This window comes from Chelonoidis abingdonii, chromosome 25, assembly GCF_003597395.2.
Source record: "Chelonoidis abingdonii isolate Lonesome George chromosome 25, CheloAbing_2.0, whole genome shotgun sequence".
Classification (NCBI taxonomy): Eukaryota; Metazoa; Chordata; order Testudines; family Testudinidae; genus Chelonoidis; species Chelonoidis abingdonii.
This window is the reverse complement of record NC_133793.1, coordinates 6543717-6570919: the sequence shown is the minus strand read 5'-3', so window position 1 is coordinate 6570919 and position 27203 is coordinate 6543717. Positions and strand designations below refer to the sequence as shown.

General features: G+C 42.6%; 1 protein-coding gene across 1 annotated transcript; it reads right to left on the bottom strand.

The window, feature by feature from the left end:
- Positions 1–416: 416 nt before the first annotated feature.
- Positions 417–27149, bottom strand: KHDRBS1 (KH RNA binding domain containing, signal transduction associated 1). Its single transcript, XM_032787828.2, is given in 12 exon segments — positions 417–897; positions 3882–6686; positions 9416–9474; positions 9854–9921; positions 10985–11189; positions 12179–12312; positions 13869–14015; positions 18258–18374; positions 18956–19080; positions 26828–26869; positions 26872–26914; positions 26916–27149. Coding segments are annotated over 11 exon segments (1257 nt in total). The 5' UTR covers positions 27135–27149; the 3' UTR covers positions 417–897; positions 3882–6588.
- Between the last annotated feature and the right edge of the window lie 54 nt (positions 27150–27203).

Genomic DNA, 27203 nt, shown 5'->3' with positions numbered 1-27203 from the left:
TTTTATGCAGGGGCATTCACAAATATGAAATGCTATCACAGTGAAGTTGTAAAATAAGATATATATTCACTTTAGTAATCCCAACAGATAGGAAAAAGAGGCAGGCTGCTAGTCTTTGTAAAAACACGCTCTTAACTACTGTTACCACTTCCTCCTCCCACCTCAGTTTCCCACATCTATTACACGTTGACAACGACAGCGAACTTTGAAGCAGGGGCTGACTTTTAGTATGTCATAAGAGGGTCCTGATCATGACTGGGACCTCGAGGTGGTATAGTAATATCAAAACTGGAATCCCCTCAGGGGAGCTCCCTTTGGTACAGTTGACTTTTAGACCTCAAGGATTCTATTACTTACAGGTAAAACAGAGGCATTTGTTTGATCCAAACCACACCCAATGGAAAAATGTGACGGTATAAAGGGAAAATTTACTTTTAATAGATTCAAAAGATAAAGACGAGAAGGAACCATTATGATCATTTCGTCTTACCTCTGGCATAACACAAGCCAGAAAATTTGACTCGGTCCCAAGCCAAGCTCATAATTTGTCAAAACATCTTTCAGATTTTCATGTTAATAATTCTACAATCAGTACATACACTAGACCAAAAAAGATCAGATTATTCCAACACTATAAGATGAATAGAGGAAAAAGCTTCAAGCAGCATGTTCTCAAACCAGTTTTGGCAAATACAATTATTTACAATAAGATGTACATTCCTCCAGAACACTAGCATCTTTCATATAAACACCCAACATATGCAGGAAGTGTAATGCAGAGGCAAGCTGTATACATTCCAAATGGCAGTGCCACAAGATTCACTTCCACTGGATAAAAATCTGCACCATAATGGATGATCTTTATCACATCTTTTCCACAGGATATAAAGGTTGTGCCTAGTAGGAAAGAAATTGGAAAAGAATTGGTATAACAATGGAAATGGATACTATAACTAATTACATTGCCAAAAAACGGACCGTGGAAATCACCCATACATAAATTGTTTCCCTAATCTATTTACACCAATGGACTAATACTTTTAGATAGCAAAGAGACTTCCGAAGAGAGTGATGTGTAATGTAACATTTCAACACTGTCATTCCCAACCTTCCTTTCCTATTGCAGAGGAACAGGATTAGAGATGCTTGTGTTCTTACAGTTCCATGTAAGACAGATCTGCCTCTATGTGCTTATGCAGTCCCTGCATATCAGGATTTTTGTTTGTTTTGCAAAGCTGTAGTGCTTTGTGGGCAATGTAATTAATAAGGGACTATTACTTTGCAATTCTGGTCCTTTGGAAGTCTCAAGTTTCTCACTCCTGGGTCTCAAAGATCCATTGAGAAACTGATCAGAAGCCTGAAAACTACAAGCTTTAGAAGGCTGCCTTTGGGCCCCAGTGGGCTCTTCCGACGCCAGCTTGTAAGCAGTTCAGTCCACTGATGCCTTCAACTGTCAGTTCCTTTTGAGTGAAGGTTGAGCTGTTGTTCAATGTATCGCTAGGTTTGCAAGGAGGGCAGGTGGGCGGAGACAATAAAATACTTCCACAGGATAAGCGAATGATAATCAAAGTATCCACCAGAGGGAGCATGTCGGCTGTCAGTGGTGAACGTAAATGACAGCCAAAGGAATCATGATACTCTCTAACCCACTAGGCTCAAGTTGTTCCATCAGCTGATGGGGGGTGCGTGCAGCTCTTCAAAACTCTTAGCTAAGCAAGCTGTGGTCAGGCTTGAAAACTTAAGAGTGAGAAGCCTGTGCCTGTATATCTTTAATAAAACGAAACAAAAAAAACAGCCTGTAGCTAGCTTAAACCTCAGACACCCACCAAGGTTTTGTGGTCTGTTTACTTACAAACGACGTTCATTTCTCCTTAGTCTTCTGCACATTCCCACTCTTTGGATAGTTTGGCAAGCAGAACACGAAAGATGGGAGGGAGGGAAATGGAGCCCTAATTGAACAACAATTGAAAAAACTGTCCTGCCAAACTGAGCGTCAGATGTGGCTGCCAAATCTAATACAGTGTTTCATGAATGTGTGAACTGAACTCTATGTGGCAGGTCTACCTAATTCAATAGTGGAGACATGTTTAGCACACACTATAGCCACAGCAATCATCCTAGTGGAATGGGGTACAAGAATATTAGCACACACTATAGCCACAGCAATCATCCTAGTGGAATGGGGTACAAGAATAAGAGCGGAGAGTGAAGAATTTCTATAACTCCCTTCTATACATTTCCTAAGGTCATGTCTTCACTTACCAGGCTGCTACTATTGATGTAGCAGGGGTCAATTTAGTGGGTCTAGCGAAGACGAGCTAAATCCACTGCAGAGTGCTCTCCAGTTGACTGGTACTCCACCATAAGGAGAAGAGTAAGGTTGACCTAAGCTATGTCCACTCCAGCTACGTTATTCAAGCTCCCAGCTTGGTTGCTTGTTCTGGGGAAAAAAAGAGAAAAAGTCAACCTGTCCTCTCTTGTGGAACCACATAAATCTACACTGCAACTGTAGAATTAGGAACCTTAGTAGTCGACATACTGGGTTCCACTGGTCTCTTTTAGATCCCCCCCAACGGATCTGGCATTTTATCTTTAGCTCTTGAAGCCACACTAAACTCAAAATGGTCCTAAGAACCATTTAAGATATCCTCCAATTTGCCCTTCCTTTCCCTTGTATTCTAAGTGCTTGTTTCCAGTAGTCTCTCTTGAGTTTTATGTTCCTTATCTGGAACCAGCTCTTATGGAGGGAATATCTGTGGTGTTGGATGAGAGGATTTGGCAACCACAAGCTGAGTCAACTTGGAACTAGAGCTCTCTGCCAAAGCCAGAGCCTTCACTATTGAAGCCTTCCTGGATCCAGAAGTACTCAGAGTAGATTCAGGTCTCCTATCATGGAATCAGAGTATCCTTTCACTAGGATCCTCTAGCTGCATCTAATCTCACAGGCTTGGCTGACAAGTGCTGTGTAACAAAAGGCTAGTCTGTCTCTCATTACAGGCCCAAGAAGTAAGCGTGTAGCACATAGCACAGCATGAAGGAGAATTCTTCTCTCCTAAGCATTTCAGGCACCGAACATGAAGGCTGGAAGCCAGGAAGACTGCTGGGTGACACCTTTAAAATCCATTCTTCTTGACGTTTGGCTTCTCCATGACATCTTTACCAGGTAATCATCATACCCTTAGCTATACTAACTTATCCTAAAACCACTAACATCAACAAAATAGAAGGCATTTTATCGATAGCTATGGATCCTTGTGATCCGCATCCTTTCACTGCTGTGGTTGGAAGGATCTGAGGCTGCAGCCCTGTGCTACGCCTCCTTCAGAATGTGTTCAAATGCTAGCTATGGAGAGAGGAGAGGCATGCGACCACTAAGAGGCACTGTTACCAGAAGGTGCCTCCATGCAAGCTGCACCAGCCAGTGCTCCTTAAGAGTGGGAGTATGCAGAGGACATGTGAAGAATGTTACTAGATATAACTGCTCCATTGCCAGAAGGTGGGGTAGCACCTCCAAACACTGCCTTATTTTGGCTTTGAAGTGAATCCTCTCTCCACATCACAGCCAAGAGTCAGCTGAAAAGATTGCCTTGCTCTTGCTTTGCCACACTTCCACCTCTCCCCAGATTCATCACTCAGCTTCATTCTGCAGGTTGATCGATGAGAGAGCTCTTAAGCAGGTGCACATTCACCCACACAACCCGTGCCTCCTCCAGTGACCACTACAAAAGCGGACACATAATTAGCCTTTTAGAACAATCTAATTTATCTGTGTGCATATGAAGAGCTGCTTCTGTTTAGCACATCAGATGGCAACGCCTCCACCTCCCACACAGAAGATGTTAACAACTAGCCATGTGATGCAAAAGTGAATAATAACCTACCCAGTGTTTGTTTGACAAAAACATCTTCACCCAGATGATTTGCGGCAACGTTCTTGACTCCTGCAAAATGAGAAGAGATTGTGAGTTTCCTTAATGGAAAAAACAGAGATTTAAAGAAAAAAGATCCTGCATGCAAATTACACAGGAAGGAAAACATGCAACTTAAGCTGAGCTCTGAACATTTCATAGTGAATATCAATGTTGGGGTCTATAAGGGTCATCATTTTACATTTTAAATAACTGAGCAGAATTTTTTTTGGCAGTAGCAGGACTATCTATATTGAGTGTCATTTTACATTTTTGAAATTTAAGCTTTCAGATTCTTTTTTTGCCCAGGTTACATTACAGTGCATTTACAAAGTGCACGATTATTGAAATTATTGCTAATTTATGCAAAAGCATGTGGTCTTTTTTTTTAAAAACATCTACTTTTAAACATTTTTTTTTCAAATTTTACATTAACATTTGAAGAATTGTTTCAATAAAGTTTATGCAAGTTGCCGTCACAGTTTATGTAAAAGAGAAATGTGCTATTAAAAGCAGACATTTAGGTTACCTTTTGTTTTTTGCGATGCATGTTAGCTTTACACATCCTTATTCTCCTGCGATAATTTTCCTTTAAAAGGGGGGTATAGGGTGATCTTTTCATCAAGCAAGACATTATGCCCTGAAAGCTGACTCCAAACCATTGTTGAAAATTGTTATTTACATTTTTAATAACAATCTACAAATACAACTTTTTGTTTTAAAGTATTCCCCTCAATCATGCACTGCTACAGGCAGTTTGGTTCCTAATGTTCTAGCGCATTTTTCACCCCCGAGCAGTTTATTTCTCCCCCCTACGATGTCAGATTTATATTTTGCAGAGAAGGGTAATACAACAAACCATCTTGACTTTCTCTAAGCAGCATTTTACTTTAACCTATTATGCTTTCCCAGAAGGATATTAAAAGCAATCACCTGCCCCCTTCTCAAAACAACTGTGGGTTTGTAACTGGCTTCCCAAATGCAGGCTACCTTAAAGCAGGTAGGCATCACCTTTAGACAAAGGTTAGTTGTGTTCACAAACAAAATAAAGCTTCTTTTTTCCTCCTGTTGGTAGCTAGGTCTTGGATTTGTCAATCTTCATTTTGTTATTCTACTTTTAGAACTAGCCATTTCAGACTCCATCTGGAGTCTGCAGAAGCTGAGGCTATCTGAAATCTGAATAATTAAACTAATTCCATCCAGCCCATAAACACTCCTTCCACTTGCAGTTTTGCAGAAGTCAGATTTCTGCTCTAGTACTGGTTCAAACTGCTTTCAACAACTTCCAGGGGGTGAAAAAAAAAAAAAGTTTTTTTTTTCCTCCTTTTTAAAATTAAGCTCACTCACCAGCTTGATAGCTTTTTGTAAAGGTTACAGAAAAACACCATTTTTAGAATGTCTCCATATTTTAAAAAGACCATTAACTTTAGCATTAATTTAAATTTATTTGAAAGAGAAAAGCTATTTTATTGTTCAACCAAAAAATGACAATTCATCACATTTACTTTGATTAAAAAAGGACTAAACTTTATTGACAAACTGCTGCAGACATTTTGACAAGTTTTAGCTACCTATTTAGGCAGACTTTACACACGTAGCATTTAATCTTCAAGAACAAAGTGGGAGGACAGCGTACAAATCCAATTAGGACTTTAACCTATGTACAAAGTGAAATTTCTCATTTTTTCAGCTGCAGTGTCCCTTTTTATATAAAGCTAGTGTTGAGACACACTTGAACAAGTCACTGGGATTGCTAAATATTGACACCTTTGCCAATTTTCAACTCGCACTGTATTATCTGCCCTAAATATCCTAAAACGAGAAATCTGTAGTTTTACAGAATGCAAACCTACTATCCATTTAATATTTTCTAATTTCAAACCTTGGGCAATTAGACAGAGCCGTGTAGTAGTTTAAATTTGTTCTTCTCTTAAAAGTTCTCCACACAGAACCAAGTTAATAACCCCTTTACACTGAAAAATCTGCTTCTCAAGCATCTCTCAACACCGCATGTTCGGGGCTAGATTTCAAAACCCACATAAGTCAATTTTACAAACCTAATTTTTTTTTAAATCAATTAACTTTAAAAAAAACTATTTAATTTGTTATGAGGATCTTTGTATTAAAATTTAAACTTAAGATTCATCAGCAATCTGCTTTTAAGGAAAGTTTGACAACTGAGCTTACTTTTAAACGGTGGCAGCCACTACCGTTACATTATGATTTTAATTCTTAAAAACAGCCCTGAATTTTGAAATGTAGCCTACTTTTGGGATTCTGCAACTACAACTTTTACGGGTATCTTAAAAACCAAACTTAAAGGTTAACAAAACCTTAATTTCATAACTGTTAAGCAAGCATGTCACTTTTGAAACTAACTTTTTTTTAAACTCAACTTTTATTAAAAAAGTACAGTTGTGTTTATATCTAAACAACAAAGAAAAGCAATCTACACACTTAAAAAAATTAAAGTTGGTCTTCTAAATCTATTTAACTCATTTTAAAATACTACATACAGAAGCCAGAATGCAAGGTGAGGATGGAGTGGGAGAAAAGGGGGCCACGAAGAAAAACAGTTAGACAATTACTTGTCTGATGTGGGTAAAGCAACAGGAATCCTGGGAGATACAAGAATCAGTAACAACTGTTTGCTCATAACTGATATTTTTCCCTCATGTTTTTAATAGCGTCCGTAAGGGTGCTCTCTGTAGGCCCCCTTCACTGGCCTAGCTGGTGGGGCCTTCAGGGAGGGCCTCGTTCCATTCCAGTCATCTTGGCCTGCAAAATAGAGAGCAATAAACGTCAAGGTGCACAGCATACTAACAGCATGAGATGCATGCATACAAGGGCAGCAGCATGACTGCACTGTGTGCCAGTCAGAACACCTGCCTCCAGTTTCAATATCACGACTTTGTGAAGACCAATGACATTAATATTCCTACAGCTCTATTGGCTCATAGGCCTTTATAGGCCCCCTTTAAGCTTTTGTAAGACTACTGTTTATCTACAAGATCCCAGTATCACATAGCTTCAAATTCCACAAATATTAAATCTCTACCAAGAACATCTTTAACTTTGCAAGCATTTAACAAAGGTTACTTGTATGGGAACCCCTTTGGAAGTCTGCAGATATGATACCCCCACTAGGCTCATACTTGAACAAACCTGATACCTCTCATCTATGAACTACAACCAATTAATTTCAGGAGATCTGAAATGGACTCCAATTCCTGAAGCAGCTTTGGCAGTCAGCCTTGGCTAAGGTCACAGCCATTAAAGCTCTTTCAGTCTGTAAGCAGGCAGTATTTTATAATCCATAAACTGATTCAACTGTGCAGGATACTGCTACAAGAAGCATTTTTCTTTTTAAAAATAAAAGCAAGGAAGTCTCCTTGCACAAAACCTGCCAAAAATGACTAAATCACTACCACGGCTCTGGGATGGCAGTCTCATACTGAACCCAGAAATGTAACAGTGTTTTCTGCCAGTTAGTAGCAGAAGGGTGGGACAGTGACTACTTAGGGATTACATTCTAGAAGATACCTCAGCACTCTCAATGCCTGTCTCCTGAGATCAGGATTTTACTACTTTCTAAACATGGTACATGCACCAACATGTATAACTGATTATGGTAAAAAGCTTTCAGTAGGACAGCTGAATACTCTCAAAATCCTTTTGCCATATAAATAACTATTGAAACAAGCAAAGTTCAAGTCCCATTTTCCTAGAGCTAACTCAAGTCCCAAATATCCAAGATCAGCTTTTATTATGGCTTGCGCTTGCAATAGTCTTATTTTGCACATCTGCCACTCTCTCCACACGTCACCAGTTTCAAAGGAATAAATATACACCAAGCACTGAGAGGCAAGCGTAAGACTATTCCACCATCATGAAATGCATTTTGATTTTCCTCAAAGTGGCCTCCACACTGGCTGCACAATTTATTTTTCTAATTTTGTTTTCATGAAAGCAGAGGCCAAAGTAAATTACAGTGGATAAACAGATTAACTGTGGTAACTTCATGCCAAGTGTACGAGCAGTTTGGCCTTCAAATCTCAGACAACAGCACTGCTCTCTTACTTATTAGAAACATAAAAGCCTCTTTGTGTTGCATAACCAATACAGGAAACAAAACAAGGCATTTAACAGCCATTCTAAATGGAAGCAAGGAAGATATCCAACATTACTGACAGCAAGTGTCTATTCACATTTAACTCAGACTGATGAGAAAATCTTTGGTTAGGCAGTTGAATTTAAACTCCATACAATGTAAGTATGGACCAGTATGCCACCACAAAGTTAAGCCTCACTTTCTGCTTGCTCCCGAAGCAGGAGGTGTAATGCCATCTTAACATTTCATATGCTTAATCATGGGACAGCTAGAGGCCTCTCTTTGCTTCTCTGAGCCCTGAAAATCTCATATACCCCATGCTAGCCATCTTTCTCCCCTTCAACATACTTGAGTCCCATGCCCCAGCGGGAGTACTTAATGGGATTCCCACTAGAACTAATTCTGTACCTTAACTTACTGTAGAGGCTGCTGAAAATGTGCTTCTAATACATCAAGTGGCTGATGAAAATGCTTTTGCAGCACTTTCAACTTCTGCTGGCCTGAACAGAAGACCAGAAATCTTGCTCTTTGATACATGGCAGTGAATTCACAACTAGCAAGCCAGAACTGCCTCAGTTTACTCAATCCTCCTAAATTCTTCATGATGCAATACAATAGTAATGAATCAGTATTTTACTATGGCTTCTCAAGGTGTTGTCTCCTATATATTACTTAAGCAACAGCATTTGTTAGATCAGACTTCTTGTTCTATACGACCAGCGCAGATTTTGGGAAATCACAAATTGAGTATTTTCATTAGCCAAACACAGGCCATATATACAGTTGCTACAGAGCTCTATCGAGTTAAAGAGAAAATTTAATGCTAGATTAAAATCCATCTTTCAAGCATGTATTTATTGCAGAGTCAGTCTCAGCTGGAAGGGTTTGAGGATTGTAAGGAAGCAGCTGGAGTTGTGCACTCATCCAACTCAACAAAATATAACCTCTGCAAGCCAAACTACTGTAAAAGCAACGCTGTAGGTGGGAATCCAGACCTCCAGCTGTGGAGCATTCCATGCACAAGACTGACCGATGCTGAGAAACACTCCACTTCTGAGGAAAAAAAATTGGGGGCACACAGTGGCAAGAACTCCAACATGGCATTCTACTGCAGGTCTTTAGGTAAGATCACCTCTGCAAGAGTCAAACTAGATACGAGCCTAACAAAGTCATGATGTATGACCTCAGTTTGACTGCCACATAGACCTGTGTTATCTGTGGAATGTAAATATTTTTCCCCCGTGAAGGCCCCTCGGTCACTTTTTGGAACTATACCATCAGCATCTCCTTACTTCAAGAAAATTTAAAGCAAAAAGATCTGATAAACTTCAAGCAATTCCCAACTGACTTATAGCCCCTTCTCTCCCCATCACATAAGCAGTGTGTCCAGACATACCATAAGCTTCATAGGATTCTTGTGCCTCCCCATGTCCATAATCATAATATTCTGTGTCCCTGAAAGAGGAAGACAGGATGCATTTAAGTTAGTTGTGTAGAGGTGGAAACATTTATTCACAAACCCCAAGAGCTGGAGCATTCAAATTCTTAAGACCTTCAAGAATAATTCAAGACTTGCTTTGCAGTGCTTGGATTAGGACACCCCAAACCTTCCTACTACCTTGGGTAAGGATGACCACTGCTTTTAAAGGCAGAGCTAAAGACTAGTGGGAACATTCCACACATGCTGCTTGTTTCAAAACACATTAGAAGCCAACAGAACAAGGCACAACTGGTATCAAAATATTATTAAAATAATGGAAACATGTTTAACTTTACTTGAAAATTCTGTAAAAATTCTGCAAAACTTTTCAGGGGTCTGAAAAGTGACACTTACCCTTGGCCCTGGCTGTAGTAGCCTTCATATCCCTCATAACTCTGCTCCGCATACGTATCATCATAACCCTGAAATAGACAATGACATAAGGATAGATACATGTGGAAGGTGTCATTCATTCTGAATGAGGGAAAGAGCAAAACTGAATTTACTCAGCAGTCCTTTTCAGATGAACTTATAAATCCTAGCATGTCCCAGGGAACCTTTGTCTTGCAGTGAAGGTGAGAATGTTAATCATGTTCACAAGGCATGCCAGAGTCCTGTAAAGTGTCCAAGGCTGCATTATGTCCAAGCTATGTCAGAAGTCTCATAACTGGATTCTCCAACATAGGATTTACAAGACAGAACCCACTAGTTTTAACCAGAGCCAATGGAAAACTGAAGGAACTTTTGCTGGGAGATGGAAGCATGGGGGGAGGAGGAGACAAATCTCACTGTGATGGTTTTTCAAATATTTACTCCATTGCTTATCTAAAGCAAGAGCAAATATTCTTAGTTTAGCCAAGAAAACACTCAGGGGTATGTGTCTATAGTGACAACAATATTTTAACCAAGTTTATTCACATGTTAAAGTAAGTTCTTACTGCAGTTATAGTCTGAAGACTCCAGTGCTCCCTGCTTCTACAAGCAGCTTTCCACAGAAGTGTTTCGATTGTTTTTTGCTGGACACCAGTACTTGTGTTAAAATATAATCTTGGCCACACTTCAGTTGCATTGTAATTATTCCCTTCCAAAAAAGTGTTTCATTATGCGCACACAGAAACTTATTAACAGAAAACAATAACCTCACCTCTCAGTTCAACCATTCAGCCTAGTGCCAGCATTTGCTACTAAGCAAGGGCCATTAGTGCAGTTGCTTTGTTAATACCCAACATTTAGGGTATGCCTACACTGCAATGAGACACCACGGCTGGCCTGTGCCAGCCAACCCGGGTTTGCAGGAATGTTTAATTGCAGTGTAGATGTTTGGACTTGGACTCCAGCCAGACCACCTAATTAAGCAGCCCCTTAGCCTGAGCCAGCTGGCATGGGCCAGTCATAGGTTTTTAATTTCAATGTACACTTGCCCTTAGGATCTGTAAGTAATTGGCTTCTAGCTACTTGGAAAGAGTATGTATTAAAGTTTCTCACATAATCTTCGTAAGTTTCTGGTGCGGGTGGAGGAGGAAGCGGTATTCTCTGAATGCCTGCTGCACGAGCTCTTGGTACGGGAGCACCCCTTACTGCTGGAGGAGGGGGTACACCACGGGCCACAGTAGCTCCTCTAGCTATGGCACCTCTCACTGGTGCTCCTCGCACCAGGGCCCCACGAGGAGGACCCACCACACCACGCCCCCTAGAAAAGAAAAAGGATTAGAAATAGCCATATATGTACTCTGCAAAAGCCAGAAAGATGTTCTAAATATCTAAGACAATTTACTGACAGATCAACAGTTATTCATTACGGGTGCTATAAAATTGATAACTGGATGCATAAATAGGATTATAATGCAACTCTGGTAAGAGATTAATGCTGCATAAAAACTACAAATATGAAACATTACCAAAGGAAAATGCAGAGACACCAGCTGAATACTCAAGTAGTCACCACTTCTAAACATCTTAAAAAGGTGTAGATCTGCAGAGGTTGTCTGGTTACTACAAAAGTAGTCCAGACTTTTTCTACAAATTTATCATAGCTGATCAGGTGAGTAGGTTTGCTAAGGAGAAAGGGAACCCTGGGCTCGGGGTCTTACAAAGTCCAATGAGGAGATGACTAACCACCCTTGAGTACTAAACACATTTAGACACCAGCAAGAGACTTCTCTTTTTATCCTTCATTTGGGACAAATGCTAGCTAGCTATACTGGCACTGTGTAGCATAGGTTCATCACTGATTTAGTGCAATGCATTGAACAAAGCATCAGTGTCAGGATAGTAGCAACATCAAGCTTTCATGGGAGTTACGCACAAGCTGCAGATTCTCAATGCACTGGAGGACTCATTGACCAGGGATGATGAGCCAATGAGCTATAGGTTTCAACTTTAAGTAGTTCTAGAAATCAGATGCAATTTCAGCAAGGTGGTTTTCTAAAGCTAATGCAATTCAGATTACAAAACATTCACCAACCCCCATTAAAAAAGACTTACTACCTGTTTTCTAGCACACACACTGCTAGAGCATACAAGACCATAACTCCCAATTTAATAAAAGCAGCCCTTCAGTATTGGAAGTTCCAATATTTGGAGTTCAGGTGTGTACGTGCGCACACACGGTAGTTTAACCAGTTTTGTTGTTTATGTAGTAGAGTTTCCATTTCCAGCATCAATACTTTTGAAAGTTACCTAGGAACAGGTGGAGGAGGGGGAGCTGCTCCTCTTCCTCGCACAGGGACCCCTCGGCCACGTGCTGGTTCTGGTACCCCATTCAGATAAGACAGCTCCAAAAACTGTTCCTGGCAGATGTCATCCATCATATCCTGAGAAGAAAAGGGACACTAGTAGCTAGCCATTCTGTGCTCTGAGGTGTCAGAGATTAACATGTTAAAGGATCAGTTGGTGAAAACTGTATGAGTCACACCCCAAGCTACAGCAGCTGTCACAAAACATCTACAATCCCCTTTTGAAACATGCGGTTCATGACCAGCCAAATGCTTTTGACAGAAAATGCCACGCTCTCCTCCAAAGGCACACTGGAAACTGATCACTGCACCCACACAACAGCAGGAGCTGGATGCAGCCTGCTGAAGTGTAAATGCCCATTTGCAAACCGAAGCCATCTTTCACATTCCCAGGAACACAGCACATCTCTCTGCTCCATGCTTTATCATCTCCCCAGGAGATATAGCTTAAGGAAGCACCAGAAGATTCTGGTAACTCAGAAGAAGGCATTCCAACCCACTTCCTCCCCAGACATGCACACAGATCAGGTTACCAATACTAGCCTGCCTGTCGGGATTCCAGAGCTGCCACAGCAACATTGCTTCTGCAAACTAAGCTTATTGCACACATCAGGGGCTCCTGGCATACCTCCATTCTCTTCCCCAAGCTCCCCATGTGCCACCCCCTTCCATCCTCTATTTCAGAGATATGTTGCAAATCCCAGCCCTCCCAATGCCAGGAGCCCTGTGTGCCCACCACTCTGCCCCACCCCCAGCCACACCGCTCTTATTCTCTTTTCTTCTCTCTCCTTTGGGGTGGTAACATTTTAAGCTCAACTGGAACAAAGGAAGAACTCAGATAAGGGGTATTGTTATGCTGGAATGTGTTATCCCCCCACCCCCATCAATTCAATTTCAAGTGATAAATGGAACCCATTCAAGAAACCTATTACCCTACAGGGCATAGCTAAGATTGCTCCCAACAGAAGAGCTGCCATACAAACTCAGACCAGTTTCATATACCTAGTCCAATACCCTGTCATATCAGCCAGTAACAGATGTTTCTAGTTGGTTAGGGAAACCCCAAAGTGGCAATTATGAAGTAAAGTGCCTCTAGAAGCAGCTTCTTCCTAAGCTTGACAAGCTGAGTGAGGTAACATCTTTTATTGGACCAACTTCTGCTCGTGAAAGAGACAAGCTTTTAAGCTTACACAGAAGTGCAGCATCAGAGCTATTAGATAATGTTTTCACCTCTTAGCTCAGAGAGCTGGAACAGATTGTTTAGTATAAGTATCTAACACATTGTCAGAGGCCATTTAAGGTGAAGCAGCCAGTTAACTAATAACGTTAACTATGTATGCTAATCAATTTGTTCCACCTTGTATTTAGCTGTGACACCAGTACTCAGACCTGAAAAAGAGCTCTGTGAAAGCCTGAAAGCCTGCTGATCCAATAAAAGGTATTACTTCACCCACCTTGTCTCTAACATCCTGTGACCAACAGAGCTACACCACCACTTCCTAAGCTTGGTCAGTTAGTGGTTTAAAATCTCTTCCTTCAGGGCACAAGTTAACTAACAAACAGTATGTTCCCCAGGGAAGGGTACCACAGTCAAGGCTCTGTTCTAAAAAGCATCAAGAAACAAATTTGCATACCGGAACAAGGAACTTCTTGACTTCTTCCATGGCATGAGCCATGAGAGCATAGGCCTCGCAAGGTGGTCCAAAGACTTCAATGAAGACATGCAGATCCATATTTAAATGAGCGTATTTGGGATCTCCTCCTTTGCGCAGTTCTTCCTCCTGAAATAAAGCATGATTCAACTTCCTAAAGCCAAACAAGGTGCAAAGAAATCAATTTATTCCTTAATCATATTTCTAAACATTGATTAGCAGGACAAGGCTGTCTACCCTAAAATTTTCAACCACGTTTGACCATGGCTGTCAAAAGGTAACTCCCTCAAGACTTCAGAACAGGTTTCTGGCATAAGTAATTCTTGTTTTGTGATTGGGGCTATAGAAAAATTCAGTTGTGCCACAGGAAGGAAGCACAGTCTCCAGTACCAAGAGTAAATGGAAAGAAAAAAGAAAACAGGTAACAGTACTGTAAGGTAAGAATGAGAGACTTCTTTAAACAGAAACAGGCCAATTTTCCACCAGAAAATATCCGTAATTTAGTAAGGATGATGTGACAGTTTCTACCCCTATGTTCATCACTTTCAGAATTATGATAAGTTTTGTACAAAGTATGCCTTGTGAAGTAAAATTTGTAAACACAATTTCCTGATCATTATTGTCCTGGTGAAATATGTGCAGCAACATTGCATGTAAAGATGTACAGTTCTATTGTATGATATTACTAAGACAGGTTCCAAGTCTGTGGGGGCAAGGACAAACCAGTTCCCCACAGACAAAAAGCTAGGTGTCAACAAAGTCAAATGGGCCACCAACTAGTTAAGTGGCCATTCTTTGGCAGGAAAGAGGGTGTGGGCTTCACAATGAAACAGCTGAGAGTTCCCTTCTCCCTCCCCAGACACTGGAGGGGATTCTTATCAGCTGAGATGACTCTTGCAGGAGAGAGAGGGGGCTTTAAGAAGAGAAAGCAATCAGCACAGATCATCTCTCTTCTCTCTACCAATGGCATCAACATTGGATGAAGAAAGGAAGCTCCACTAGACTGAGGCCTTGTCTACACTAAAGGGAAAAGTTGATCTAAACTACGCAATTTGATTACGTGAATAGCGCAACTCAAATCGATGTAGCTTAGATTTACTTACCACGGGGTCCACACTATGCAACGTCGATGGGAGATGCTCTCCCGTCAACTCCCCCTACTCTTCTCGATCCGGTGGAGTACAGGAGCCAAGGGAGAGCAATGAGCAGTCGATTTAGCGGGTCTTCACTAGACCCGCTAAATTGACCGCCGCCAATGCATCGATCGCCACAGTGTTGATCCTCCAGTGAGTGTAGACAATCCCTGGGGGAGATCCTTACTGAAAGATTCAGGCAGTAAAAATTATGGAACTTATGGCAAGAGTCCTTTGCTTTGAATTCACTTAGCTTGTTAAGTTAGATTTTAGTGGTGTTTTACCTTTTGTTTCTTTGTAACTGATTCTGACTTTTGTGCCTCATTACTTGTAATAATTTAAAATCCATCTTTCTGCAGTTAAGTTTGTTTTACTATTTTATCTAAACCAGTGTGTTTGGATTGAAGTATTTGGGACAACAGGATTGTGCATAAACTTTTCTATTAATAAATGATGTACTTTATATGAGCTTGTATTGTCCAGGAAAGTGATGGGCAGTACAAGATGCACATTTCTGGGGACAAGTCCGAGACTGGGAATTTGCTGGTATCCCTCTGCAGTATAATTCAGGAGCGACTGGCTAGAACAGTGGTCACCAACTGGTCGATTTCCAGGATCGACCAGTCGATTGCAACTCTCCCAGCTGATCGTGATCTCCGTCCGCTAGAAGTCCAGTGATGCAGCGGGGCTGTCATTAAGGCAGGCTCCCTGCCTGCTCTGGCCCCACGCCACTCCCAGAAGTGGCCAGCACGCCCCTGCAGAGGGAAGTGGTCTCCGCATGCTGCTCCTGCCTGCAAGCACTGCCCCTGCAGCTCCCATTGGCTGAGAACAGGGAACTGTGGCGAAAGTTAGCTGCAGGCTGGTGCCTGCAAAGGGCAGCATGTGGAGCCATGTGCCCCCCACCACTCAGTGCATTGGCCCCTTCTGGGAGCGGCATGAGGCCAGGGCAGGCAGGGAGCCTGCCTTAGCCCCACTGCACCACTGACTGGGAGTCGCCTAAGATAAGTGCTGCCCGGTGGGAGCCCGTATCCCTCCCGCTCCCCAACCCCCACCCAAAACCAGCACCTCATAATCCCCTCCTGCACCCTGAACCCCCTCCTGCACCTCAATACTGCCCCAGCTGGAGCCCCCCCCAACCCAAACTCCCTCCCAGAGCCTGCACCCCCCACCTCCTCCTGCACCCCAACCCCCCATCCCAGGCTCAGCCTGGAGCCGCCTCCCACACTCCAAACCCCTCGGCCCCAGCCCAGAGCCTACAACACCCCCACCGGTGAAAGTGATCGAGGGTGGAGGAGAGAGAGTGACGGAGAGAAGGGGGAGGGATGGAGTGAGTGGGGTGGGGCAGGGCAGATCCTGGGCTGCACTAAAATTCAAAAAGTGATTGTGTGTGTAAAAAGGTTGGAGACCACTGGGCTAGAGCATTCATAATACAACTGGGAGTAATATGCATGCTGGAAGCTATATTAGAGCAGATCAGGAATGGTTGCTCACAGCAAAGCAGCGTAAAAGGATCATTCAGGGAACAACAGTCCAGACTGTAACTTAAGGAATGTCACAGATGGACATATAAAAGAAGCAGTCGCCAAAGACAGCAATGGACTGATTGCTGAACACCTGCAGCTCCCATTAACTTCAGTGGAAATTGTGAGTGTGCTCAACACCTCTGAAAAGTCAGACCATAAAGTTTTAAGAAGCTGTTAATGATTTCACTGTGATTTGGCCTGGGTGAACTTTACTGCAGCTTTCAGTAGTATATACTTTGTCATGCTTGGTACACAAGTCAGTGGTACTAAACTGGTTTGCCATTAACAGCTAGTCATATTTCTTCTGTGTAAGTGCTTATCATCACCTCCCTTGTAACTGCTTCCTGCTCTCAAATGCACAGCTGGACTCAAGTCATATGTCAGCAGCAACATTCTTACCCAGTGATTTACCAAGAGCAGTTAGTCTGTTCCCCCACAGCTTCCACCTTTTTATATCAGTGTGAAAGAGGTGTTGGTACTTGTATTAATGCACTGTTGTAACTGCTTCTTCAGAAGATTTTTGGCAGATACAAGAAACATAATTCCCTTTCAGTGGCACACTCCTTCCTTCCAGGCACTGTTTGCAATGAAAAATTGTGGTAACACCTTAGACAGTGCCAGTTCAGCTTTAATGTTAAGTGTCTAAATTAATTCAACAGATTCTTACTAAACTGGAAAAAAAAATTTAAAGAAGTAAAGGTGACTTTCAAAGTTAAAGTAAAAACTGAGTGAAATCCTAGCTCTGCACTGACTATCCCATTTAACCAAGCTTTAGGGGCAAGGAGGAGGGGAGCATTCAGTACAGAAATCAATTTCTGTAGTTTCTCCATTCAGAAATCCTCCTGGCACTTTGCTATTCTCTGAAGATAAGACTGGTACATTCTAGGTGACACTGCCAGTGAACCTGTAAGTGCTTAGAGGATTTCACACGGGAGAAAGATTAAAAAAATTATTCCTTGTCTGAATGCCCTCCTATAGCCTGGTTAAAGAAGGCACTAAGGCCACGTCTACGCTACAAAATTATGTCGCCTTAACTTACATCAGGATCCGGTCACCAGTTATGTGAATTGCTTGTGTGCACACACTTGGCTCCTTGTGTCAGCGTGCACATCCTCATCAGGAGTGCTTGTTTGGATTGTATTGTCAGTGTGGGGCATTGTGGGATGGCTCCAGAAAGCCAGTAAAGAGTCGAAGCAAGCAATGCAGCGTCTACACTGACAATGTGTTGTCCAAATTACATTGGCTGTGACTCTGCGCTGCTCAGAGAGGCGGTGTTACTAAATCAGTGTAGGGAAGCACTTATGTCGGCAGGAGTCAAATATAAGTAAAGACACTTCCACAACTAGGTCAACGCAAGGCAGTTTATTTCAACCTAACCATGTAATGTAGACCTGGGCAGAGTAAAGAAAGCTGGAACTGCACTCAATTCTTTAATTTTGCAGTTGAGCTTTCAAAAGAAAAAAAATAAATAGTTAGCCTTTGCATCCAAATGCACAGAAAGTTTAAAAGATGACTCGTTACTGTAAGCCATATTTTCTGCAAAGAGTTTAGCTCAACCATAATAATTTTTCACAAGGTAACATACATGGAGGTAGATATTGTTAGAGCAAGACAGGAGTCAGCACCCCTGAGTTCTAGTGATTTTCATCTTTGTAAAATGCTTTGAGATCCTCAGGTGAAAGGCAATCTGCATATATGGATTTTCAAGCTCTTACCTTTGCTTTGTCTCTCATTGAACCTTTTCCAAGCACAGAGATCTTGGCCCCAGTTTCTTCCTGCAGTCTTTTAATGGTGTTGCCTTGGGGTCCCAAAATCTTCCCAACAAAATTAAACTGACAAGGGAGATAAACAGATTTAGTCCTGAAACTGAATGAAGATAATAACAATTGCTGTTAAAGCTGCACTGGCAGACACAGTAACACTGGAAGTTTAACCAAAGTCATCCACAGCCCACCTCACACAAAGTCTCACGGAGATACACTTGAAAAAATATTTGTAGAAAATATTAGCAACTGTTTGGCGTGCTCTTTTTAGAGGTTTTATTTTGCCAGCAATTCATGCTAAATTAATTCACTTAGTCTATTTCATTCTAATTACTAGATTCCAACCATTTTATGGACATCAATTCTTAAGAGTTAGAGGGAGTCTTAATTTTTAAGTATGAAAAGAGAGCTAAAGATGAAACTCTACCCTGGTAATGAAAGAGCAGAATTACTCATTGACACTTGCGTTTTTATCCTGCCATTCTAGAAATCCAAAATGTTAGAAATAAGATACTGCAATAGAGCACCACTCTAGCATAATTCATAATGAGATTTAGAGAAAGACACTACTCAGTAAGCATATCATCTAAGATCTTATTATGTTTACAGGAAGATCAGAGAAACTTGGTCAGTTATTTTCTGGCCCTCACCTTGGGATACTGTTTGACAGGTATCAGAACACGTTCCTTCAGTTTCATGTTCTTGTGGGAAAACAAATCCAAGTAGTTCTCTTCCTCATCCTTCTTTGTCTCACCCTTCTGAATTTTCTCAATTTCTAGACAAGATAAAAATAGTATAATTTACGTTCCACAAAACGGAAATTACACTTTAGATTCAGTTGCGTCATGACAGGCTATAGCGACCTAATTTCTCTGTAAATATATGTACATTTATAATTATGTGGCAACAAAATTTGGATGTGTTAGAAAAAGGACAGCCCACCTAGTCTTGCCTGTTTCTCTACACAAAATCTAGGACTCCAGAAGGACCATGGACGTTGTTGGTTCATAATAAGCAAATGGAATGGTGGATTACGACATGAGTCACCTCATTTGACAGTGAACATGAACCCATAAAATACAATACGTCATCTTTGCTGTTCCTTACCTTTCTTCCAAACCTCATGAATTAATATGGTAAAGAACTTAGTCAGTGAAGGGCTACGGTTGCCTGGTGATAGTTTTTGCCCTTCCAGAATGCTGAGTTTCACAAAACAAAACTCTGAAAACCAGGAAATACAGAGTTATGGTAAACACCCACACAACCTTAACTCTGCCCCCCCTGGAGCTGGCAACAGCCACTGGGAATTATCTGCATAGATTCCAGCAGCTTTCACTGTGTTATATGTAGCTGTATTAAATGGTGGAAGACTAAACTAGAGTAGGTTAAAAGCTCCGACTGTCATGAGGAAATTAGGGTCTGACTCCCCATATGTGATCAAAGGAAAGAGGTGAATATGTACCTTGAGGTTCCAGTCTGCATCATTTCAATACGGAATTGCGTAAGTTATATCAGTAGCAGAGCAGTGGGATCTTCTTGCCATGGTACTGTCAGTAGTGAGGTGGGACATGAAAGCAGTTTGTGGATTTAATGAAAGTTGGGGAAAATACAGGTTTAAATGGAACCTCTTTCAAGTATGAAGGGGCTATAAAAGGGAATGAAGTGATTGTTAAACTTGACAAATGTGGTATTCTGTCAGTGGAGCAGGCTTAGTGTTTGAGCAGAGGACAAGTGCAGATAAATGGAAGGAGTCAGACCCTCATAGATGGGAAAGTCCCCACCCAACTTGATACATACAAACATATATACATGAAGGCAAGAAGTAGTGGGGAGGGAGCTGGAACCCCTGAACTCAACTCACATGAGGTGAGGTAGGCAGAGGATCTCAGACCACCCTATCCCCTAAAATACCCCTCTCCCCTGCGAGTAAATATTTGCATCCTTAAAAAAAAAATTGATTATATTCTCTTAAAATAACAAAACCTGACACACGATCAACATGCCTTCCAACCTTTTCCAATTTTCTGGCGGGATCTGAACTGACTGGCTGAGCGAGTCAGATTCAAAGGACAACTGTTTATACACATGAGCTATCAAGCTGTTGTGAAACTTGGAAGATTAACAATCCTGTAATTCCTCTGTAACATGCATGCTCAGTGTAATGCCTTTTACATTGTGCATGTACTTTTCTATTAATAAATGATGTACTTTATTTATATGAGCTTGTATTGTCCAGGAAAATACAAGATGCACATTTGTGGGGACAAGCCCAGGACTGGGAATTTGCTGGTGTCCCTCTGCGATATAATTCAGGAGTGACTGGCTAGAATGGTTTAGAGCAAGAGGTTTGTGCCATGCTAAGCTAGAGAAGGAAAATCTTTTCCAAATAAAGTTCTTGTGACCCCTTTGGTCAAATAGCCCTAAGTTTGGACCCCTAACAGAACTCCTGCACCCTCATGAAGCACACCAAATCTCAAGGCAATCTGAGCAATCAAACTTTAGAAGACTAAAGGCCGTTCTACAATGAAAAGTTAGGTCAACCAAGTTATGCTGTGCAGGAGTGTGAAAAACTGACACCCCATAGCGATACAGTTAAGCCAACCTAACCCCTAGTGTAGAAAGCACCAGGCCAATGGAAGAATTCTTCTATCGATCTAGCTAGTGCCTCTCGGGAAGGTGGATTAACCACCGCAATGGGAAAACCCCTGTTTCTGTAATGAGTGTCTACACTAAAGCACTACAGAGGTGCAACTGCATCTGGGCTGTTGCAGTGTTTTAAGTTTAGACATTGCCTTCGAAGAGCAGAGATTTAAACAGAAACCTCATCTTAATCTTAACCATAGCAGGGTTGTCGCTCTGCCATAATACAAACTTTGTCTCTGAGTCAAACAAACCACCCATTTGCAACCTCCTACTGTCCCAGAGGAACCAGTCCCAAAACTTACTAATTCTTAGAACACTCATTTCAAGGAGGCAACCATCTGGGAATTAGGTCAAGTCTGTTTAAGGCCTTGTCTGTACATGAAAAGTTGTACCAAAGTTGCACCATTTTAATCCAATTTAGCTAAACTTATTTTGGTTTAATAGATGCTTATTTCAGTCTATTCTAAACTAATCCCTAATAAATTTAAAATAAACCAAAATTAATGTGTCCACAAAGGAGTTTGTACTGGTTTAATTAAACTGGTTTCCAATTACATCTTTAATTAAACCAGTGCAACTTTCAGAAGCCCTAAATGTGACTTTCAATTGTATTAGCTCAATGGAGTTGTCTTAACAGGACTGAAAAGTCAATTTAACACTTGTTAAAATGCAGACCATTATATTTGTAGGCACATTAATTGACTGGGTTGTACCCTGGGGGGAAGCCTGAGCTACAACATGGCCAAGTAAAAATCTTCAAACATGTTAACCTGCACCTCAAGAGTCAACAGGGCTTTTCAATCCTGTCAAGTCAGCACAGCTGGAAAAACTTTTTTGGCTTTCAACACATGACCTAGCTTTTAGTCTTAATTTGTAGATTTTATAGCTAGCCAATTACCATGTGGTGGGGAAAGCCCTCACTCCACTCTTTCCATGAGGCCCTGTCCCTTCCCACCCTTTCCCCCTGAAGTCTCTGTCCCAACTCTGCCCCCTCCTTGCCCCTGTTCCAACCCCTTCCCCAAATCCCAGGCCTGGCCCCCCTTCCTCCCCTGAGCATGCCACATTCCCACGCATTCCCACTCCTCACCGCTCCCTCCTGGAAAGTTTTAAGCGCTGCAGGCAGCACTGGGAGGTAGGCAAAGGAGCAGGGACACAGCACGCTCAGAAGAGCAGGGGGGTGAGGGGAGCTATGGCGGGCTGCAGGAAATAACTCCACAGGCTGGCCGTGTGTTTGAGACCCCTGGTCTAAAACTCTGACATCCTCCTAACTGTGGATAGAGAGACTTTCAGTGAGAGGTGTCACAGAGAGAGAGAGAGAGTGCCCCCCCAAAGGGTACACATCAATAAGAAATCACATGCAATAGGAAACTAAACAAAAGATTAACATACTCTGGAAGGCCCTCACACCACTGTGATGGGCCCAGTACAAGAACTTAACAAAACAGAACTCAAAAGGTTCAGTGGGTCTTTCCATAAGCTTTGGAAACACCAAATTAAAGTCCAGAGAATCAGCAGGTTTTCAAATGGGAGGATACAAATTTGTACCCTTTAAAGAAATATTTAATCAGGCGATGGTGAAACACCACAATTATTTTCAAATGGACACTGTCAGCAGAAATAGCAACTCAAAAGGTTTACTTAGGGGCACACCAACACATTGTGCACTAACTGACCTACTGTGTGCCAGCAGGGTCTATACAGGCCAATCAGGTGCAATATGGTGTGCATTAGAATGGGCCATTCTGCCCATCAAACCGTGAAAGGCCCTTGCATCACTTGGAGGGAAGATGAAATAATCAACCCAGCATCAGCTGGTGATGAGAAATAAAGGGGCACCTCCAAGCACTGTGCTACCAGCTCCTTAGAAAGCGACTGACTCCACATCAGGTAGTACTACTGATTCTCAGCTACTTGGATGGAGGCAACTGGTATCTCCAGAGAAATATGCTTTTCTTTGAAGACATGTAGGATGGAAAGGAAGCAGCAGTCATGGTCTTTTGTCAAAGTTCACAGGACCCATACTGAGTAAATGCTGCATAAGACATAAGAGCTGTGGAGTTGGGCACATTAAAGACTCCAAACACTGTCTGAGCCAAGCTCCTTGAGGTGAAGTTACAATGCAAATAGTACCCACTTATCCTGAAACTGAGAAGAAAATGGCACTGGGCATAGATTCTGAGCAACTGTGGGCCCTATGGGACCAAGTCGCTAACCCACAGTGCTGAAGGATCAGAAGAAATGGAGGAACTGATCCAACTGAATATTTGGGGGTTATCTGGAATCTGCACCTGATGTTCAGTCTTCTGAACTCTTCAACTGACCTGTCAACTGTGTATTATTTGACCACAGTGAAATATTGTTAAGTATTTTAGCAAGAATGCCCTGATGTAAGTGGCAGCCTAACTTTTTGACTGCATCATGGTGCCACAGAACTTCAGTTCATTGTTCCACATTTTTCTGAGTTACTTAATTGAGTTATTTTAACATTTTTTGTAGTAAGGCATAAGCATTTAAGGCTAAGCTAACTGGAGATCATAAAGTCTTACTCTTCTTTTGTTACTGTTCTAAAAAATTAGTGCTTTAAAATTTGTTCATTTTTGACAATTTGACTGATCAAACGTCCAATACTATGTAGGCACTTTGCCAAAAGGAGTAATATCTGCCTCAATGGAAATGACTAATCTAAATGGTCCAAATCTAAGATGTCTTATCCTTTGTAGGACTCCTAGGACCCAAGGAAGATAAAGACACTGGAGTCCCAGCAGGATCTTTGTCAAAGCCATCTTCCACGGCCTCTGAAAGTGTAAAATGTGCTTTCCCTGATCCACATGGAGAATTCAGATCCTTTGCCATCACAAACCATCAAGAGTAAGTTACTGGATGACTTTGTAAGAGAATGAGTCCTTAGATGTTACATTGGCTGAAGAAATTGTACAAGCACAACTCTGAGACTATAAATATCCTTTCACAATGTAAAAACTGCTCTGAACACAAGCTCTCTTTTTTCAAGTCTCTTGGCAACAGCATGACAATTGTATATATTTAGGACTGGGGTAATCTTGTGAAAGTTGCAAGACAGCACTGAAACTGAAGACCTTTGTTTATTCACTAACTAGGTTTCAAGAACACAGCTGCAGTATTTAAATTTTCCTAGTGACTTCAGATGGTATCAGAAGAGACAGGCTTCAGGATGAGATTTAATTTAGTTTCTATGCTCAGAGCTTTGACTCACTGGAACGTCAGACCGTTTATACATTATTCAATCTAGTAATCTGCTCATGTAATCCAAACCAAACTATGAATGGTAGGATACCTGAATTTCAGTTATGAGTGTGCAGATATACTTAGACGAATTGAACAGAATTTTAGAGTATGGACTGCAAATTCTGTATGGTAAATATTTTTGAGAAAGTCACTCAAACATAAAGCCAATCTGGGGCACTGCTCAAAGAGGGCAGCATTAACGGTGTGTCACTGGCATAGTGTGTACTTTACCTCTTCACTTCCTGGATTTCAGAAATTTAGCCACTCTCCACATTCTGGAAGGGCACAAGTCACACAGAGCAACCTTAACTCAGGACAGTCTCTTGCTCAAATGACCCCAAATTTGGACCACTAACACTACCTTGCATCCATGAGGCACAGCAAATGTCAAGACAAACTGAGTAAAACATGAGGATTTTAGAGCACTTAGAGTAATTAAGCTTTAAACAGAAAGAAAAGCTCAACCCATAGCAGATCTGGCACTCTGCTGTAATACACTGAAAGACATTTTGTAAATGCAATGAGGGTTTATATTAAATATTTCATTGCACCACTCAGCAATTAAAGAGTTATGTGTGGTGAGAACGCCATTCTCTGTACAAGGATTAGCAAATTTGTACTGCACCCACAAGGTTTCACTTCACTAATACAACTCTGAAAGATATTTCCTCTGCTGTTCAACCAACTGGAGTGCTTTAAGGGCACATTAATGGAAGTATTGTTATAGGCTAAAATATTATAAGACTCATCTTTAAATATTGTTTTCAGGAAAACATGGCCTTTTTGTAAGAAGACCACTTAATTATCTTGGGAATAATACATATCTAATTTATCGAAACCAAGCTGTATTCCAGTGGCACCAAGATACAAATTCAGAAGTGAGCCACATCAAATCACTTGTACAATGAAGATTACAGCTTTAAATAGCAGGTTTCAAAGTGGTAGCTGTGTTAGTCTGTATTAGTGAAAACAACGAGGAGTCCTTGTGGCACCTTAAAGACTAAAATTTATTTGCGCATAAGTTTATGCCCAAAGAAATGTTAGTCTTTAAGGTGCCACAAGGACTCCTCGTTGTTTTGGCTTTAAATAGCAGTTTCCTAGTTTTACATGAAGAGTTGAAAGGAGTGATGTAATGTATCTACTGTATTAATATTGGCAATACCATATTATAACTGCTTTCTAATAACACAGTTCATGAAGAATTGCATTAGTATCAAACATATACTTTTAAATGCAATAGACCGAACAAGAGGCTAAATTCTACTCTTCTTGTCTAAAATAAGACATCCTTTATATGTTAGCTTGCATGGCCTCGCCTCTTTGTTACACACAGGAAGTTGTTGGTTTAAAAATTAGAACAAGTTAAAACACTAACAACTGTGTTTCAACACAGCCCTGTCTACTTGATGCAGATACTGAATGTGACTACAGTGCAGCTGCGCTGTAGTGATGTGGAGAAATCCAAGCCACCAGGCGATTGGACAGTGATGATCAGGAGAAAGAGAGCGCTAGCCTAGTCACAGAACAAAGACTGCCGCCGTGCCATTTCCATTTAGCTTCATCAGAGGCATGAAACAAGCTCTAATACAGATTTTCACAGTGGTGAATAAAAAACCCACAATCCCCGGTTTCAAAGGAATCCGAATAGAGACCGCATAAAAAACACAGTTTACTACCATTCTCTTTAGTCTCCTCTCCCCTAAGGATGAAAAGGGCCAAGATAATCACACTTTCCTAAAGAAGAAAGTTCAAGGTTCGTGTTTAATCCCTCTCAATCCAAGAAATAACCATTGGGGCTGGACGCTGTCTAAACAATTATAGATGTGTGTATCTTAAAACTACCAGCCCGTCCAAAGTACATCACAGCAGGAGCAAGCTGAACTATAAAACTGCCCCCTTCCACCTTGGCAATTTAACTTCCCCATGCACTGCTTAAAGCCTGCAGACGGGGCAGTTTACACAGCAAACAGTACCAAGCCCAGGACAAGAAAGGGACAGCGCCCCTCCCCAGCTCAGCCTCTCTCCATAGTCTCCCCAGACCCTGACCTCCGCCCCTCCTCCCCGCACGAAGACCAATCGTTTGGGAGAAGAAGAAAGGCCCGAACGGAGGGAAGCGGCTGGCAGGACGGCCCCATGGCAGTCAGTCTCCGGGCTTCCCCACTCCACGAGGCTCCGGCCAACCGAGGAAAGCCAGTCACCTCCCGGGCCACATTCCGAGGGGCGGGGCACCGGCCGCGCTCAGCCCGATCGGGGAGCAGCTCTGAGCGTCGAACAAAGAGCAGGGCCGGCCGGGGCGGAGACGCCACAGCTCCTCCCGCGGCTTGTCCTGCAGCCCCCCTGCTCCTCCGCCGACCGCGGGTCTCCTCGCCCCTCCAGCCTGCGGGCATCAGCCGCGCCTCTCGGGGAGCCCCCGCTCCCACCCCCTTTGCCCCATGCCGGCGGAGGGAGAAGGACCGGGCTGCCCAGCCGGGGCCAGGCGCAGCGTGGGGTGTGGTGGGTGGGGTGACTGACTGACGGGGCTCCCCCCACCCCTCTGGGCCGAGTCCCCCACGCCCCCCCAGAGGTCCCGATCGCTCCTGCCCCCCCCCGGCCTATTTCCCCTCCCGGCCGTCAACCTGCCGTCAGCAGCTGCATGGCGTGGGTGAAGGACGGGGTCCGCTGTCCTTCTCGGCCATGAGCTCAGGCAGGTACTTGTTCTCGGGGCTCCATCTTGACGTGGCCCGGGCAGGGCGGGGTGGGCGCGGCAGTGGGGTCTGGGAGGCGGCGGGCGGCAGTCGGCGGCGGGCGGTGAGAAGCGGCGGCGGCTGGGCCCAGCCCTCGTGGCTCCGCCTCGGGGCGTCCGGCGAGGCCGGGCGTCCCTTGCCTGGCGGCGGGGCCCAGGGTTCTGCCCAGCCGGGCGGCGGGGTCCTCGCGGCGCTGCATCCGCGGAAAGAGGGGGCGGGGGGGCGGCCGAACGAGCGGGGGGACCGAGAGGGCGAACAGGGTTGCCGC